Source organism: Dromiciops gliroides, chromosome 5, assembly GCF_019393635.1.
Source record: "Dromiciops gliroides isolate mDroGli1 chromosome 5, mDroGli1.pri, whole genome shotgun sequence".
NCBI lineage: Eukaryota > Metazoa > Chordata > Mammalia > Microbiotheria > Microbiotheriidae > Dromiciops > Dromiciops gliroides.
Window position 1 is genome coordinate 224,330,073 of NC_057865.1, and position 18,233 is coordinate 224,348,305.

At 37.9% G+C, this 18,233-nt stretch overlaps 1 protein-coding gene across 1 annotated transcript; it reads left to right on the top strand.

The window, feature by feature from the left end:
• Nucleotides 1-11,089: 11,089 nt before the first annotated feature.
• Nucleotides 11,090-12,037, top strand: LOC122728622 (olfactory receptor 6C2-like). Its single transcript, XM_043967412.1, has one exon. The coding sequence runs from the start codon at nucleotides 11,099-11,101 to the stop codon at nucleotides 12,035-12,037; it is 939 nt and encodes a 312-aa protein (XP_043823347.1). The 5' UTR covers nucleotides 11,090-11,098.
• The last annotated feature ends 6,196 nt before the right edge of the window (nucleotides 12,038-18,233 follow it).

An 18,233-nucleotide genomic window follows, 5' to 3' on the forward strand; every position in this document is an offset into this window, starting at 1 on the left:
TAAGGTTTATTTAGTTCTGTAATTTTGGCAAGTCACTTAACATCACCAATTTTCTGCTCCCTTTTTTCATCATTGAAATGAAGAAGTTGAACAAGATGGTTTCTGAAGTCTCTTAGAACTCTACATCTATGATTCTAGTAATTTCATTTCTTTTTTACATGCTTAAATTGATAGATCAAGGCAATGATATATACATGTTTTAGGGATCACCAGGTTATCTTTATTTCAGAAAAGCATTGGACAACACCTCTTGTGTAGACAGGATCTTGAAATGGAAATTTGATCTGAGTGCAGTTAATTGGTCAATCAGCAATTACCAAAAAGTTGGATTAATTGATTGATGATTATTTGGAGGGTACCAGGACCACACCAGAGTCTTTGCTGAGACTCAGTCTATACAGCACAGGAGGAAGAATAAGAGCAGGAAATGTGTCACAAGACCCTATTCCAATATATGTTTACAAAGTCATAGGAAGAGTGACACAGAATTGGAAAAATCACCAATAGTCTACATAAGTGAGTGATGATTCAAAAAGTTCTCACTATGTTAGAAAAAATGGACTTTAAAATTTGATATTTACTTTAATTGGGAATATGTGCATTTCTTCAACCAGGGCAGATCTCACTCCACTCACAACTCCTCATTGTATTCAGTCCATGCCTTTCTGTAAACCTTCATAGAGGATCTGTAAGGATAAAGACAAACCACAGGGCAGAGAAAGAGAGATGCACTTGACCTTATGGGCCACCTAGAAAATGGGATGTATGATTATAATTCTACACGTTATTTTGGGGGGCAGTTAGGTGCTGGTGGATAGAGTACCAGGTCTGGAGTCAGGATGACCTGACTACAAATCTAGCATTGGACATGTATTAGCTGTGTGACCCTGGGAAAGTCATCGAACCTTGTTTGCCTCAGTTTGCTCATCTGTAAAATGAGCTGGAGAAGGGAATGAAAAGCAATCCAGTATCTTTGCCAAGAAAACCTCAAATGGAGTCATGAAAAGTTGGGCATGAATGAAAAATGACTCAATAAAAATCAGGAAATAGGAAGCTTATTACCATATAGTGGGAAATTGCTAACATAGAGAAGGAGAACCAGTGGCTATGGTCAGTGTTTGCTTAACAATGAGATCAGAAAGTGATTGCAGTGGTGGAAACCCCATGATGCTATGGTCTTTCTAATAAATTTGCTTGTTTTATATGGCCATTGTTGTGTGTATAGATAGATGAGTACCTCAAGCAGGTCTTGATACTTGGTTGCTAACAGCACCCACATCTGGGTACACACACACACATAAGCACACACACACACACATACACACACACACACATATACAAGCTCACACAAAGGTACAGGGCAAATGATTTAAATCCTTTGAAAGCAAGGACTATTTCACTTTTATGTTCCTAACCCCAGCAAGTAGCATAGTGCAAGATAGTGTAAGAGGTACTTAATTAATTGATATATTGATTGCTGAGAAAGTTTAATATTAGATACTGTCTAATCCATTGTTTTAGAGAAGGAAATGGCAAAGCACTCCACTTCCTTTAGCAAAAAGAAACCAAATGGGGTCATGACAACACTGAAATGACTCAACAACAACAATAAAAAACTTTATCTGAATCATGAATACATCAAAGCTTCCTCTGGATTCCCATTCCCAAAAGAGAAAATCTACTGGAGCACCAAGCAACCTAACAGCTTCTACCCAATATGCCAAGAGCCTTCAACTAGATCCTGAAATGTTTTTTGATTGTCAATGGAAAATTTGGCATGGCCATCTATTATATATTCCCACTTCATGATCTGCCAAGCTCCTTTTCCATGATCTCCTTTCTGGTTCCTTTAGGCTATTTTTCACATATATCATCATAAATGAGAATATGCTAAGCCAAATTAATAATAATATCAAGAGCTAGCACTTATTTAGAGTCACCCAGGTGACACAGTCGATAATAGTACCAGGACTAGATTCAGGAAGATTCATCTACATGAGTTCAGATTTGGCCTCAGATAATCACTAGCTGTTTGATCCTATACAAGTCACTTAACCCTGTTTACCTGAGCTTCCTCAACTTTAAAAGGACCAGGAGGATGAAATGGAAAACCACTCTAGTATCTTGGCCAAGAAAAATCCAAGTGTGGTCACAAAAAGTTAGACTGGATTGAAACAACTGAACAACAAGATGGCACTATGGATAGACCACTGGACATGGAGTCAAGAAGATGAGTTCAAATTCTGCCTCAGATACTTACTGGCTGTGTGACTCTGGGCAATTCACTTATGCTATGTCTACTTCAGTTTTTTTCAGCTGAAAAATGTACTTAAAGTTCCGTTCCATGCATTCCTTCATTTTCGACACTGTATGTGTGTGTGTGTGTGTATAAACTAGCCTCCATATGTATACACACATGTACATACACATACACATATATGTGTGTATGAATGTGTGTGTAAATATATATACATACATAGATATATATGTGTGTGTCTGTGTGTGTGTGTATGTATATATATATATATATATATATATATATTTATATATATACAAGCTACCCTCCACTGGTGCTCTAGCAACAAACTCTATTGAACAATTCCAGTTCTGTTGTCCAATAAGCCATTTATAAACCCACCAGATAGAAGAATAGTAACATAAGCAGAGAATACATTTAAATTTGGAAACAGGTTTAATATTGCAATAAGAGACAATATAAGATTTGTTTCCACATCTTTCAATGTGAAGTATTTAGATACTATGCTCATTTGTACATATATTCACTATTGATATTAATTCATCATTTATGATATCTTCAGGAAAATGAAGTTGCTCTGTTAATCTCTTTTAATTACATCTGCTGTTACTATTGCTTTGCTTATCGTGAACTCATTTACATAGGCTTATGGGATTTAGAGCTGGAAGGAACTTGAAGGATAATGGAGCACAATCTGCCCATATTACAGATGAAGAAGCTGTGATCTTAAGAAATGAAGAACTTTGCCAAGATCAAAAAAAATTAAGAACAGAGGCTGAAACTAGGTCTTCTAATTTCCAGTGCACATCTTTTCAGACATGACAGCTACACACACACACACACACACACACACACACACACACACACACACACACACGGCAGGAGGAACTGTACAGAGGACCACAGCCAGGACACATTTGAGACATTAAGGGGTAAACCTCAAGCAGACTGACAGAGTGATTTAGAACATTTTTTATATGACTACATTTAGTTTAGATCTCTTCACTGAAACACTACCTGTTCATATCCTTTGATCACTTATCAATTTGGGAATGATTCATATTGTTATACATTTCACAAAGTTCTTTATATGTTTGAGATATGAAACTTTTGTCTGAGAAACTGTATATAAACTTTTCTCCTAGTGTTAAAGTTGTTATGCCCTATTATAAGGTCAGGAGTTTTTTTTTAAGTATCATGTACCACTGCGGGGGGTGGGGGGGAGGTATATTCCTTTCTATTCCCATTCAATTCTCTCTAGATACCCATGAAATCTATCTTATCTAAGATAATACATACATACATATATATATATATATGTATATATGTATATACATAAAATGCAAAGATGTTCAATGGGTGTGAAAAAGAGGAAATATAATGAGGAACACATTAAATTTGATTTTTCATTTCTTTTGGGTTGGATTTATCCACTTTGGAGAAGGAAAGGTTATAGTCCCCCAATATTATAGTATTACTATCTATTTTTACCTGTAATTCATTTAACTTTTTCCCTAAAAATTTAGATGCTATCACATTTGGTGCACGTGGGTTTAATATTGATATTATTTCATTTTCTACTGTACCTTTTATCATAGTGTAGTTTCTCTGTTTATCTTTTTAATTAAATATATTTTACATTAATTTTATCTGAGATCATGATTGCTACCCCTGCTTTTTTTTACCTCAGCTGAAGTATAAATTCTACTCTAGCCCCGTATTTTAACTCTGTGTATATTTCCCATTTTTAAATGTGTTTCATCTAAACAGCTTATTGTCATATTCTGATTTTTAATCCATTCTCCTATCTGTTTCTGTTTTATGAGCAAGTTCATCCCATTCACATTCAAAGTTATGATTATTAATTGTCTATTTTTCCATCCTATTTTTCCTATTATCCTACTCACTCTCTTTTTCGCTATCCCTCCTCACATATTTGATTTACTTCTAACCACTAACCCTAATCCACACCAAAAATGTATGTTTTAGAAGTATAACTTGATTTCTGCCTATCTCTCTTGAATAAAATGGTAAACAATTGATAGTGGGTCTAGATTTTTTTAAATTAATTATTCTGACTAAATTATCTAATATACTTGTAAGTTTTGGGGGCATTCTGAATGATGCCAAATGTGTTTGTCTATGTTATAAAGTACCAGACTCTATTCTTATTAACTTTTTTTTTTGTGGGTCAACGAGGGTTAAGTGACTTGCCCAGGGTCACACAGCCAGTAACTGTCAATTGTCTGAGGCCAGATTTGAACTTAGGTCCTCCTGAATCCAGGGCCCATGCTTTATCCACTGTGCCACCTAGTTGCCCCCTTATTAACTTTTAATACCTAAGACAACATCTAAAATATTTCCAATCATTCATTTTTCTCCATCTCTGCAAATTACACAAGAGAACCAATTGATTTGTTTTCCATCAAAGTAACATATCCTCATCCATTTCACAATCATGTAGATAGCTTATGAATATCATTGAAATTTAAAAGTTACAAACATCAGTGGTATCATATAATTGTAAAACATAATTTTATACTCTTTCTATATTAACTAGTTAGACATCATAATACATAATACAAGACATTGTCATTAGAAATGGTATCCCCAAATATATATTTAACAATTACATTGGCAGAGGGAAAAATTAATTTCTCTACAGTAGCATGGTTCTTCAGAAATTTTATGCTTATAGTCAATCCTGTTAAATATATAGCAATACTATACCAGTACAATTTATGTATGTTTACATTTCTCATAGTGAGGGAAAGGAATAAATGCACACATGTGTGCATATGTATATACATGTGTGTGTGCATATAAATGTATGTGTGTATGTACTATGTGACAGGAATTGTACTAATAACTTTATAACTATTATCTCATTTGATCCTCACAACAACCCCAACAGGGAAGTTCTATTTTATCCCCATTTTATACTTGAAGAACCTGAGACAAACTAGGCCAGGGTCAAACAGCCAGACACATCACAAGTATATGAGAATGGGTTTGAACTCAGGTCTTCCTGATTTCAAGACTGGAACTGTATCCAATACACCATCAGTTAACAAACAAAGTGACTGTTTTGCAATAATAGACAAGCATCAAGACTGTCCCCCCACAGATAAACACTACCATTACTGGAATACAATGACTCTAGAAGATATGACTACTAATGAATCAATAGAAGAAAAACAAATAGCTGTTTACAATATAAAATATTTCTCTTTCTCCTAATTAATGACAAGTGCAGAATTAAATGACCAATATACTTAAAGTTAATATATTGCACATATATTGCATCACATAAAGTGCATATATTGCTTCATTTGTAACAATGTTTTTACATAAAATAATGAACCTCTTCAAATGTCCCTTTTTTTTTTCCTTTTCTACCACTAACTCACTAGCAACATACTCAAAGAAACTCTATTGAACAAGTGCCTGGTGCTCCCCAGCAGGTTATTTTTTTTAAAACCTACCAGATATAATGGTCATATAAGCAGAGAATAAATTTAAATAGGGGAACAACCTTAATACTGAAATAAAAGGAGATATAATATTTGTTTCTGTGGAATGCTGTGAATCTCCATGATGATTTCAAAATGGCTTATGTTACATATGGCCAGTAATCAAGATTTTCAAAGAACCTGACATTCATACTGCAAGAACTCAAATGTTTGTAACATTTTGATCATATGATTATGCAATTGCCAGAATACCAGGGCAAAAAGGGGGAAGTACTACAGTGTAGTAAAGAAAATGAAAATGAGGGAAAATGCATGAGTTTAACCACATGTTGGGAATCAATATGGACTCAAATACTCAACCCTTGCAGTAATTTGGAAACAATTTGATAATCAATTAAGAATCACTGAGAACACGTTTCACTTAGTCAGAAGCATAGTTTGATACAATCACTGCATGAACTCCAAAATTGCTACATACATAGTGATTACTGTTTTGAATCAGTGCAGAAACAAAACTATAATCTTTCAAACTTGCATGTGCTTGTTAACACAGGGGGAAATTTTATTTAGAAAATAATCAGAGGGGCAGCTAGGTGTTGCAGTGGATAGAGTACCAGCCCTGGATTCAGAAGGACCTGAGTTCCAATTCGGCCTCAGACACTTGACACTTACTAGCTGTGTGACCCTCGGCAAGTCACTTAACCCCAATTGCCTCACCAAAAAAAAAAAAAAGGAAAGAAAGAAAGAAAATAATTAGGTAATTATTTACTTGATGAAATATTAAATAATTATTAGAACAAAACTATTAGACAATTACAAACTTCCAATGATATGCAATCCACTAAATGGGAGGCCTAAGTGGAGCCTTAATTTCTTGTGTTTATGGTTAAGATTATCTAGGACTGGAAAAAGAAAAATTGAGGTCAACCACTATTAAAATTTTACTTTCTTTTTCTACCTGTAATTATTTCACTTTTGCTTTATGTATTTAGATACTATGCCAATAGGTGCTTACATATTTATTATTGTTATTAATTTATCATCTGTGGTAACTTTCAGTAAAATGAAATTTCTATGCTTATCTCTTTTAATCATATCTATTTTTACAATTGCTTTGCTTGAAATGATGACTCTTGTCCTTTCTACTTCAGCTGAAGTATAAAAGGTTCTTCTCCATTCCCTTATTTTAATTCTGTGTAAATAGTCGTTTTTTTGGTGGGGCAATGAGGGTTAAATGATTTGCCCAAGGTCACACAGCAAGTAAGTGTCAAGAGTCTGCGGCCGGATTTGAACACAGGTTCTCCTGAATCCAGAGTCAGTGCTTTATCCACTGTGCTACCTAACTGCCCCCTAAATCTTCATGTTTTAAAAATGTTTACTATTTTTTTAAAAAAACATAACATTGGCTTCTGCTTTCTAATCCATTCTTCTATCTTCTTTTTCTTTTTTTATTTTATGAATGAGTTTAGCCCATTTATATTCATAGTTATGATCATTGTGTGTTTTTCTATTCCTATTCTCTTATACTTTCCTTTCTCTTTTTTCTGCCTAATCCTTTTTATATATTATGCTCCTGGTTGAGCTTATACTATTACAGAACTCCATGATATATCAAACATCTGGGCAACTAAAGGAGATAAACAAAGAACACAGTAAGGCAGGCTGCCGAATATTACCAACAATGATTTGCGGGCAAGGAGTAATGCAAAATATAGAATGCAGGAAATAATCAGAGAAGATAGGGGGATTGTCATGGAATGAAAGCAAACAATTAAAAATGGACAGTCTGAGTACTACACTGGTACCCATGAAATGTTAAAAGACATGGAGAAAGACCACCAGTATACTTGGTAGATCTTCTATGGAGAACCTATGGTATTTCAGGGAAAAAATTCACACAGAATGTTATGCCATAGATGACTCACAGGCTGCATAGGTGGAATGAATATCCCATGAATGAAATTAAAAATATTTTAATGTCTAGATATGGCACCATAAAAATAATCTTGGGAAAGATGGCAAAAAAAAAAAAAAGAAATGGACTATCTCAGAGTTCTCTGGAATATAAAATGATTGAAAATCCCATGAAAACTTGCTGTACCTCAAGAAGTCCTCTGTAGCTTCCCCCAGAATGCAAAATTAGATCTCTTAGGTGATCCATAAAGAAACAGGAAGATGTCAGGGACATGTTCCATCTTGCCATTTGAGAACTCTGTTTTCATACTATGGCTGCACTTTCCTGTCTCTGTGGTCACCAACACCTCTGTGTATTTAAATTTTAGGATTGCTGCTGGGGTTTTTTGTTTGTTTTGTTTTGTGTTTTGACTAATGTTGAGTACATGGTAGAGTCATTACTTATTTTGAACCCTAATCCCCAAGGAACCTTTTGTTTGTGTACTTGATTAATTCCCCATACACCTTTTTTCAGATTAAACAGATAAAATGAGAACTCATCTCCTTACCCAGAACATGTCAGTCCTTCTTATCTGAAGGATACAGAAGCAAGTGCTGACATTATCTTCCTTTTTCCAGAAGTCTCAGCTTCCTTTCAGCTAGCTTCATGGCAAGATTTCTGACTCTTAAAAATGGTACAAGATCTCTAATTATTAATGAATTTAGAGTTAGTTATGAGAGAGGTTACCCCAGTAGCTTTGGGTATTCTAGGAAATGGGAATCACACAAACAGTTGCCTGTAAATTAACATCCTGGAATGCAGAGATAGTTTGGGGGGAAAAAATGTCCACAGAGTCAGGATCTGTAAATTAAACCTGTAAAGATCATTCCAGATCATTTAATCCAACCTCACTACTTGCAGGTGAGGAACTTGGGACTCAGAGAAGTCAAGTGATTTATCTAACTTCACACAAGTCATTAATAATAGCTAGAAGTTGACCTTCCAATCACACCATGCTCCCACCATTTCCCTCCAATCTATTTGCAGCTTTGAAGGACACCAGGAACTTTGGAGGTTATTCTGGTCGCTGATGCCATGAAGCACTCTCAGAAATGTAAGTATGGCAACAATTTATAAAGACACATATTTTCCTGATTTTGGATCTAGCATGATCAAATTTATCTAGCTATTTCCCATACAAAAGGCATTTGGGTAATGCAGTAGATAGAACACTGGAACTGAAGTCAAGAAATCCTCAATTTAAATCCTTGTTCAGACACTAACTATGTGACCTTGGACAAATCATTTCATTTGTGTCTGCCTCAAGTTCCTCAACTGTGAAATGAGGATAATAACACACCTACCTCCTAGAGTTGTTGAAAGAACCAAATAAGATCATATTTGTAAAGCACTCAGCACATTGCCTGACAGTAATATATCTTTATTTCTTTCTTTCCTTGAAAGATCCAATGGTCAGACCCACCTTTTCCAATTTCCAAACCTTTAAGAATTAGTAGGGCTGGGGGCGGCTAGGTGGTGCAGTGGATAAAGCACCGGCCCTGGATTCAGGAGTATCTAAGTTCAAATCCGGCCTCAGACACTTGACACTTACTAGCTGTGTGAACCTGGGCAAGTCACTTAACCCCCATTGCCCCGCAACAACAAAAAAAAAGGATTAGTAGGGCTATTTCAAAGAAATATTCAACCAAGATTTTTGAGATATTACATTTTACATGGACTAGGAAGACCTTTGAATGTAGTACTTTCATTAGAGTTGGGTCATGGAGACAGCAGCACTGACGGTACTTGCTTATTTGATTTGGGGGGTGTTACAAAAGCTTCCCCTTTTCTCCAAACTTCCTTCAGAAATACCACTATGGCACATACTTCCAAAAATTCCACAAGTAAAGATATTTCCTCCTATGACAATAATTCCATTGTTTAAAAACACATGAAAAAAAACCCTGTAACCGGGGTAGCTAGGTGACACAGTGGATAAAGCACTAGCCCTGGACTCAAAAGGGCCTGAGTCCAAATCTGGCCTCAGACACTTGACACTTACTAGCTGTGTGACCCTGAGCAAGTCACTTAACCTTCATTGCCCCACCAAAAAAAAAATGCAACCATGAGTTATTACTTTAAGAAAAATTCTATCTGAAATAGCTCATTTAACCACACTAGAAGGAGAGAAGAAATGTAATATAACAAAGAATTTAAGTTTTAAAAGTAGGACATTGTATCAACATTTTCAATAAACCCTGAAACATCTTATCACATCTTTCAAGAGAGAAAGAATTCTAGGTTTTTCTAGGAAATTAGCAACCCATTCACCACGTGAAATTACTCCCTTAGGAAGAACCATTGCTTACATCTTTTGTGAACTCATTTACATAGGATTGTGGGATGTAGAGCTGGAAGGAACCTGGAGAATAATGTAGTACACGATCGTTCCATATAGCAGATAAAGAAACTGTGGCCCAAAGAAATGAACAACTTTGCACAAGATGAAAAAACTTTAAGAACAGAAGCTGAATTTGAAACTAGGTCTTCTGATTTCCAGCGGACATCTTTTCAGACATGACAGCTACAGAAAGTAGGCTCCTGTCACATGCAAAAAAAAAAAAAAAGTGATGGAAGGAATTTCACAGACGACCAGAGCCAGGCCGTATTTGAGACAGTAAGGGGAAAACCTCAGGCAGACAAAGGGAACTAGAAGCAGGAATAGCAGGGAGAGGGAGTCTGGAGGGCCCCACAATATTCCTCAAAGCAGGGGTTCTTACCATCTTAGATTAAAGATTCCTAACTCTTCCTTGAGAAAGTGTACAAGAAAAAGATACCAAAAAAATTTTATGTACAATTGAGTACAGAAAGAAAGGTGAACTCATGATTTGAGACATAGAGGAGGTCGTTTTCAATCAGCCCAGAGTAAAAAAATAATAGTCATATGCCTCACATTTAAGGTTTATGAAAGTTTTTTTCTCAAAACATACTTGTGCAAAAAAATTTTTAAACATCCCTGTGCAATAAGCAGTACAGGTGCTGCAACCCCCATTTTACAGACAGGGAAACAGATTCAGAGTCAGTCTTATTGCAGACCCAGTAGAAGTCACCTCCAGGATTCGAAACTAGGTCTCCTGACTCCAAGTTCAGCTCTCTAGGGTGTGACTAAGGAAAAGGGGCAATAAAGAGCTTTGAGGGAAGATGGATGAAATAGAAGAGAGACAGAAAACTATGTTTGAAAGGGCAAAAGATGTTCATTCTAAAGATACACGGAAAGAATCAATCCTAATAGAATCCAGAAAAAAAAGTGGAATATAAAGAAGTAACAATATTTAAGACAAACCTTACATGAGCTGCTTGTTTCCTCTTTCTTTCCAACTGCCATGACTATCACTTTATCTCCATCCTCTTCTTCAGACTGAACCTCCTCCTTTCTATTCTGTGTGCAGGTCCATCAGAATTCAAAAGGCAAGGATGAGAAATCACACAGGGATTACATTATTCATTCTGCATGGACTGACAGATGACCCACAACTGCAGGTTTTCCTTTTTATCTTTCTGTTTCTCAACTACATGTTGAGTATAATGGGGAACCTGACCATCATCTCCCTCACCTTGGTGGATCCCCACCTGAAAACTCCCATGTATTTTTTTCTCAGAAACTTCTCCTTCTTAGAAGTCTCATTTACTACTGCCTGTATTCCCAGGTACCTCTATAGCATGTCAACTGGGGACAATACCATTTCCCGTGATGCTTGCTTCGCCCAAATATTTTTTGTCATCTTACTTGGGGCATCAGAGTTCTTTCTTCTGGCTACCATGTCCTATGATCGCTATGTGGCCATCTGCAAACCTCTGCATTACACAACAATCATGAACAGCAAAGTCTGTAACCAGCTCCTACTGGGTTCCTGGCTGTCTGGGCTGATGATCATCCTCCCACCACTTAGCCTGGGTCTCCAGATGGAATTCTGTGACTCCAATGTCATTGACCATTTTGGCTGTGATGCATTTCCTCTCTTGAAGATTGTGTGCTCAGACACAGAATTCATAGAGATGATGGTCTTAATTTTTGCTGTGTTGACACTCATCATCACCTTATTCTTAGTGGTATTGTCCTATGCCTACATAATCAGGACAGTTCTCAGATTCCCTTCTGCCCAGCAAAGGCAAAAGGCCTTTTCCACCTGTTCCTCTCACATTATTGTTGTCTCCATCACCTATGGCAGTTGCATCTTCATGTATTTGAAGCCTTCTGCAAAGGAAGGAGTGGCTTTGAACAAGGTGGTATCAGTACTAACAACATCTGTCACCCCCGTGATGAACCCCTTTATTTACACTCTGAGGAATAAGCAAGTCATACAAGCCTTTAAAGATTTAGTTAAAAGGGTTGTGTTTCTCTCAAAGCAGTAAGAAGTCAAGATGCCAAAGGCAAAAGCTTTCCAAGATTTTGCAACTCTTTGCTATTTTCCTTGTTAATCATCCCTTAACTATAGGCTAGCCAGTTTAACTTTCCAGCCGATATTTCCATTCTGGGAGAACAGAACACAGAGAGAGACAGAGACAGAGACAGAGAGAAACAGAAAGAGAGAGAGAGAGAGAGAGAGAGAGAGAGAGAGAGAGAGAGAGAGAGAGAGATCCATTTTCCTCCTCTCTTATCAGCATCTGCCCTGCTTTCTGGCACTTCATTCACCTCTTTCCCCAGGAAAGCATTTCCCTCTACCTGTATGTTCAGGCACACCTGCCCTCCAAGACTAATTCTTGCCTTGGCATAACATAGCAACAGTAAAGCCGAGATTGAAAAAGTCATAGAATCCAGGGGCAGCTAGATGGCACAGTGGATAAAGCACTCATTGCTTTATCCGGCCCTGGAGTCCGGAGTACCTGAGTTCAAATCCAGCTTCAGACACTTGACACTTACTACCTGTGTGACCCTGGGCAAGTCACTTAACCCTCATTGCCCTGCGAAAAAAAAAAAAGATTAAAAAAAAAGAAAAGGTCATAGAATCCAAAACCTTTCTAGTCAGAAAGTTCTTTAGAAGTCATGGAGTCCGATTACTTTGTACCAAAATAAATTGCTTTCTTATTGCCATTTCTCATACCTGTTTGCAATCTTTCTTGCCTAGATTCTATCTTTTATGCTTAAATCTCCTTTCCACTATCACTCATCCTTTGTTAGCCCATTTCCCTGTCTGGTTTTCTTGTTTTTCCTGACTAATTAATCAACCTTCTGGTCCATTTCCTCTCATGATTTCTCTGATTTTTATCATCACTTCCCTGTCTCCTCCAGATTGAAGCATCAACTTCTTCTCAGAGATCCTAGTACAACTTAATTATGGCTGTCCTGTGCACTTATGTATTCTTTTTTATTGTAATTTGCACTATAACTCTATATGTACCTTTCCTCCCTCCATAAAGAAATTAGAAGCTCCTCGGGACCAGATTTATGGATTACATAATTCATGATACCCTGGAGCATGCAGCTAAGTCCTTTGTACATTCTAGAAATTCAATAAAATGTATTTAAATGGAACTGGTCAATGGGACAAAATACTGAAGTTATCTTCTGGCAAAAGGTATCAGAGTCCAGGTAAGCCAAGCCCACATCACAGCAGGAGAGAAGATTAGACCAGCATTCAGGCAGCATTCACTTCTTATGGGATAAAAACATTCCATTTCACTTCATGGTCAATGTGTATACACACCACAGCTTGTGGTTGGTATGAGGGTAAATAAGACATTGCCATTGCACTCCAGGTACTTAAAATCTGGTTGAGCTGAAAATTCAGGGGTATAACTTAATGGAATGAAAATTTTTAAAAGTAAGTTCATAGAAGAAGTACAAAGTGTTTTTCCATGGATGAGCTTGTTTTCATATATGCAAGGATTAGGGAAGGTTTCAGGGGGAAGATGGCATCTGAAGTAGATACTTATTCAATAGGCAGAGAAGATGAAATGGAAATCTGATGTGGATCCCAGGCTTGGAAAAAAACTGAGACAGATTACCACCATTTTTCTCCTGACTGGTTCTATGCTGTCAATATAGGCTATTCACTTCTCTCAATATTTGAAACTTTGAGCTAATATAGTGAAGTCAGAACATTCAAAGTATTATCCATGAGCAAAACTTCACTATGATTTGTCAAAGAATAGGGGTAGATTTAGGTATTTCCCAGGAAACACCAGCAAGCTTCTGTAACTTGGAAGACTCAGAGGTCAATGTTAGCATCTACAAAGATTCAAGTATGATCTTTCAGAGTTTGACAAGCACAGCTGAGTCAAATGCACTTGATTCAAAGAGCAGACATGGCTTCTGTAGCCAAAGGAAATTACCAGAGGTAGACTTCTGAGGCCACCCAGAAAGCATGACTGACTTTTGTTACTCTGTTGTTGTTGTTGTTGTTGTTGTTGTTGTTGTTGTTGTTGTTCAGTCCTGTCTGACTCTCTGTGACCCCATTTGGGGTATTCTTGGCAAAGATACTGGAGTGGTTTGTCATTTTTTTTCTCCAGCCCATTTAACCAAGGATTTCCATGGCCACCTGGAGGACAAGGTGAGCAATCATGAGATGGGGTATAGTGTACTTTCAATCTCACCATTGGGTAGCAAACAGGACCGATTTAAGCAGTAAAGGATATACTTGAAAGCGTCATATCAAAGGCTGGATATGGGGTAGGCCAGAGAACAGTAGAACTCAGGCCAGATGTACATTGGTCACAGTAGAGCGGGGGCCTGGGATCAAAGCAGAGTCAAAATGAAGCCATTTCCTAATAACAAAGAGCAGAGTCAGGCAGGATCTTGGAAAATTAGGTGAGTAAACAAGGTTTGAAAGTCAATTTAAGAGGCAGCAGAGGCAAGATGGCAGAGGAAAGGCAGTAAACTCTCGAACTCATGACACAATCACCTCAAAAAACATCCAAATAATGCCATAGGACAATTCTTGGAACAGAAAAACCCACAGAAGAATGTACTGAAATCATCTTCCAACCAAGGATGGCTTGGAAGGTGGGAAGGAGGGAACTGCTGTGCTGAGACAGGAGTGGAGCTCAACCCCAGAGTCACCCTGACACAGATCCAGTCACAGGAAGGCCTCGCCAGAGAAAGAGATGCCCAGAGCCTCTGAATCAGCTGCAGCACCAGTGTCATCGGGAACTAAGCTCACAGTCTGGTGAATTGTGTCCTTGGCAGGGGGGAGATAACAGGGGTCTATGATGGTGCTGAGGCAGAATTTGGGTTTTTCACCACTACTGGGAAGCAGGAGGTAGGCTTGAGTAGCAGTGGCACAGGTGGTGGAGGGGCACAGGCTTGTCAGAGCTGACAACCACAACACACAAAGCTGGTTGATTAGCAAGTTGTTCTGGCATCATCTAAGGACCAGGGAACAGGCCAGGTGAGTGATAAACCTGATCTTCCTTAAATCATACCACCTGGGACCTCCTGAAGCTTGAGATAGTGCAGCCTGGAAATAGTGCCCCACTTTAAGGAGCTAAAAGTCAAATAAAAGAAAGGCAAAATGAGCAGACAGAGAAAGGTGAGGACCATAGAAAGTTTCTTTAGTGACAAGGAAGATCAAGGTGAACCCTCAGAAGAAGATGTCAATGTCAGGGCCCCTATATCTAAAGCTTCCATAGAGGTGCTCAAAAAGGACTTCGAAGATAAAGTTAGAGAGGTAGAGCAAAAATGGAAAGAGAAATGAGGGGGATGCAGGAAAGACATGAGGAAAAAGTCAACAGCTTGAAAAGTCAAATTGGCCAAATGGAGAAGGAGGTACAAAAGCCCTCTGATGAAAATAATTGCCTAAGAATGAGGATTGAACAAATGGAAGGCAGTGACTTTATGAGAAACCAAAACACAATAAAGCAATTCCAAATGAATAAAAAAATAGAGGGCAATGTGAAATATCTTCTGGCAAAAATTGCTGACCTGGAAAATAGGTCCAGGAGAGATAATTTGAAAATTATTGGTCTACCTGAAAACCATGATCAAGGAAAGATCTTAGACATCATCTTCCAAGAAATTGTCAAGGAAAATTGTCCTGATATTCCACAAGCAGAAGGTAAAATAGAAATTTTAAAAATCCACTGATCACCTCCTGAAAGAGATCCCAAAAGGAAAACTCCTAGGAATATTAGAGCCAAATTCCAGAGCTCTCAGATCAAGGAGAAAATATTGCAAGCTGCCAAAAAGAAAGAATTCAAGTACTGCGGAGCCCCAGTCAGAATAGCACAAGATCTAGCAGCTTCTACATTAAGGCACTGGAGGGCATGGAATATGATATTGCAGAGGGCAAAGGAACTGGGATTACAACCAAGAATCATGTATCCAGCTAAACTGACTTCCTTTCACAGGAAGAAATGGGACTTCAATGAAAAAGAGGACTTTCAGGTATTTGTGACCTGAACTGAATGGCAAATTTGACTTTCAAATACAAGACCCTAGAGAACCATAAAAAAATGGAGTTGGAGGACATACCTGGGGTTGTGCAATGGGTGACTGTCTTGTGTCTGAGGCCAGGTTTTGGCTGGGATCCCCCTGGGTGGAGGGTGGATGCTTTGTCCACTGTGTCACCTACCTGCCCCATGATGACATCCTTAGGGTTAAATTGAGGGGTCAGGGGAATGCACTGGGGGAGGGGAAAGGGCAGAGGTAGCATGGGGTGAAATCCCACTTGAGTAAAACATGAAAAGGCTTATGGAGTGGGGGGAGAGATGGGGGAGGAGCAGGGCAGTAAATAAACTTTACACTCATCAGAATAGGCTCAAAGACCTTAATCCCATTAGAGTTGGCTCAAGGAGGGATTAACATACACATCCAATTGGGTGGAATAATCTAATCTGGGCAGTAAATGAGCCTGACACTCATCAGATTTGGCTCAAGGAGGAAATAACATACACACTCAATTGGATGGAGTAATCTATCTAACCCTCCAGGAAAATAGGAGGGGAAGGGGATAAAGAGAGAGGGGCAAAAGAGGGGAGAGCAGATTGGGGGAGGGAAAGACAGAAGCAAATCCCTTTTGAAGAGGGATAGGGTGAAAGAAGATAGATAATAGTGTAAATATCATGGGGAAGGGACTAAGATGGAGGGAAACAGTTAACAATAGTAATTCTGAAAAAGAGAAAAGGGGGGAAATTTGTACAAAAAATATTTATAGCAACTCTTTGTGGTGGCTAAGAATTGGGAATCAAGGGAATGTCCATCAATTGAGGAATGACTGAAGAAGATGTGGTGGTATATGATTGTAGTGGAATGGTATTGTGCTATAGGAAATGACAAACAGGATAATCCCAGAAAAACCGGGAAGGACTCATATGAACTGATGTATAGTGAACTGAGCAGAAATGGGAGGACATTGTACATAGTGACATCAGTATTGTTCTATGAGCAATTGTGAATGATTTAACTGCTGTCAGCAATACAATGATCCAAGACAATCCCAAGGGACTAATGATGAAGCATACTATCCACCACCATAGAAAGAACTGATAAAAAGAGCACTTGTGGTTTGTACATATATAACCTATAACAGATTGGTTGATGTCTTGTGGAGGGAGGAGGACAGGGAGGGAGGGAGAAAAATTTGGAACTCTAAATCTTATGAAAATGAATGTTTAAAACTACCCTTACATGTAACTGGAAAAAAATAAAATAAAGGTTTGTTGCAAAAAAAATAGTGAATTTAAACCCTGAGACTTACAAGGATCTTTCCTGATGTTGTTTTTCTTCATGCAGGTGAACAAAGGGTCCATTGGGACCCTTTAAATCCCATTCTACAAGGAAGTTTTTGAAATATTAGCCACATCTCACCTACAACTAAGGCCAAGAAGAAAATAAGGAACCTGTTTAATTAGTAAATTAAGCAATAGAGATAAGGAAAACAGGAATAGGAAGTAGGAAACATGACTGAGAGACTAGGGCAAGGAAATGGAAAAATAAAAGGCAGAATCCAGACAAGACAGCAGTGTAATAGATAAAAGTATCAGCAGCAACTTGATACAGTACCAGAAGGGCTGGCAGATGTCTTATAATTCACTAGGATTTATGACTGTCTCAACTAGGGGATTGTTCTATATGCCCGACCACAAACAAGAACTGATCTTAGACTGCAAGTGGAATTCAGTTTAGGGGAATAAAGGAGAACATTCTTTAGCCTTAAAACTTATCATTACTAAATGTAGTTTCATAGAATGGCTGGGGCTGAGTTATGTACAGTGGAGTGATTCTACAAAACAAATTTGGGTAAGGAAAGGTTAAAGGGAGCAATTGTATTATTAAAATGGGACGAAAGAAAGAACTAATACAGAAGTTAGAGAGGAGGGTGGGTGATACTGGAAATTTACTCTCATCTGGGTTGAAGAAGAAACAATGTGTACATCTGGAAGGGTGCTGAAGTCTTCTGAACATGTAGAGAGGTGAAAAAACTGAGGTGCTGGAGGGGTAGGTATATTAGGATTTGAGAGGATGTGGAAGGGACTTTTGAAAGGTTGTGTGGATTGGGACTGAAAGGGGAGGGGAGGACTCTTAAAAACGGAGTGTGAGCGTAGGGGGAGAAAATAAGATCACAGGAATAGTGTAAAAAGAGAGGCTGAGAAAGAAAATAGTGAGAGAAAA

What these genes read in the sequence shown, in the direction of transcription:
- LOC122728622 (XM_043967412.1), top strand. Translation starts at nt 11,099, where the DNA reads ATGAGAAATCACACAGGGATTACATTATTCATTCTGCATGGACTGACA.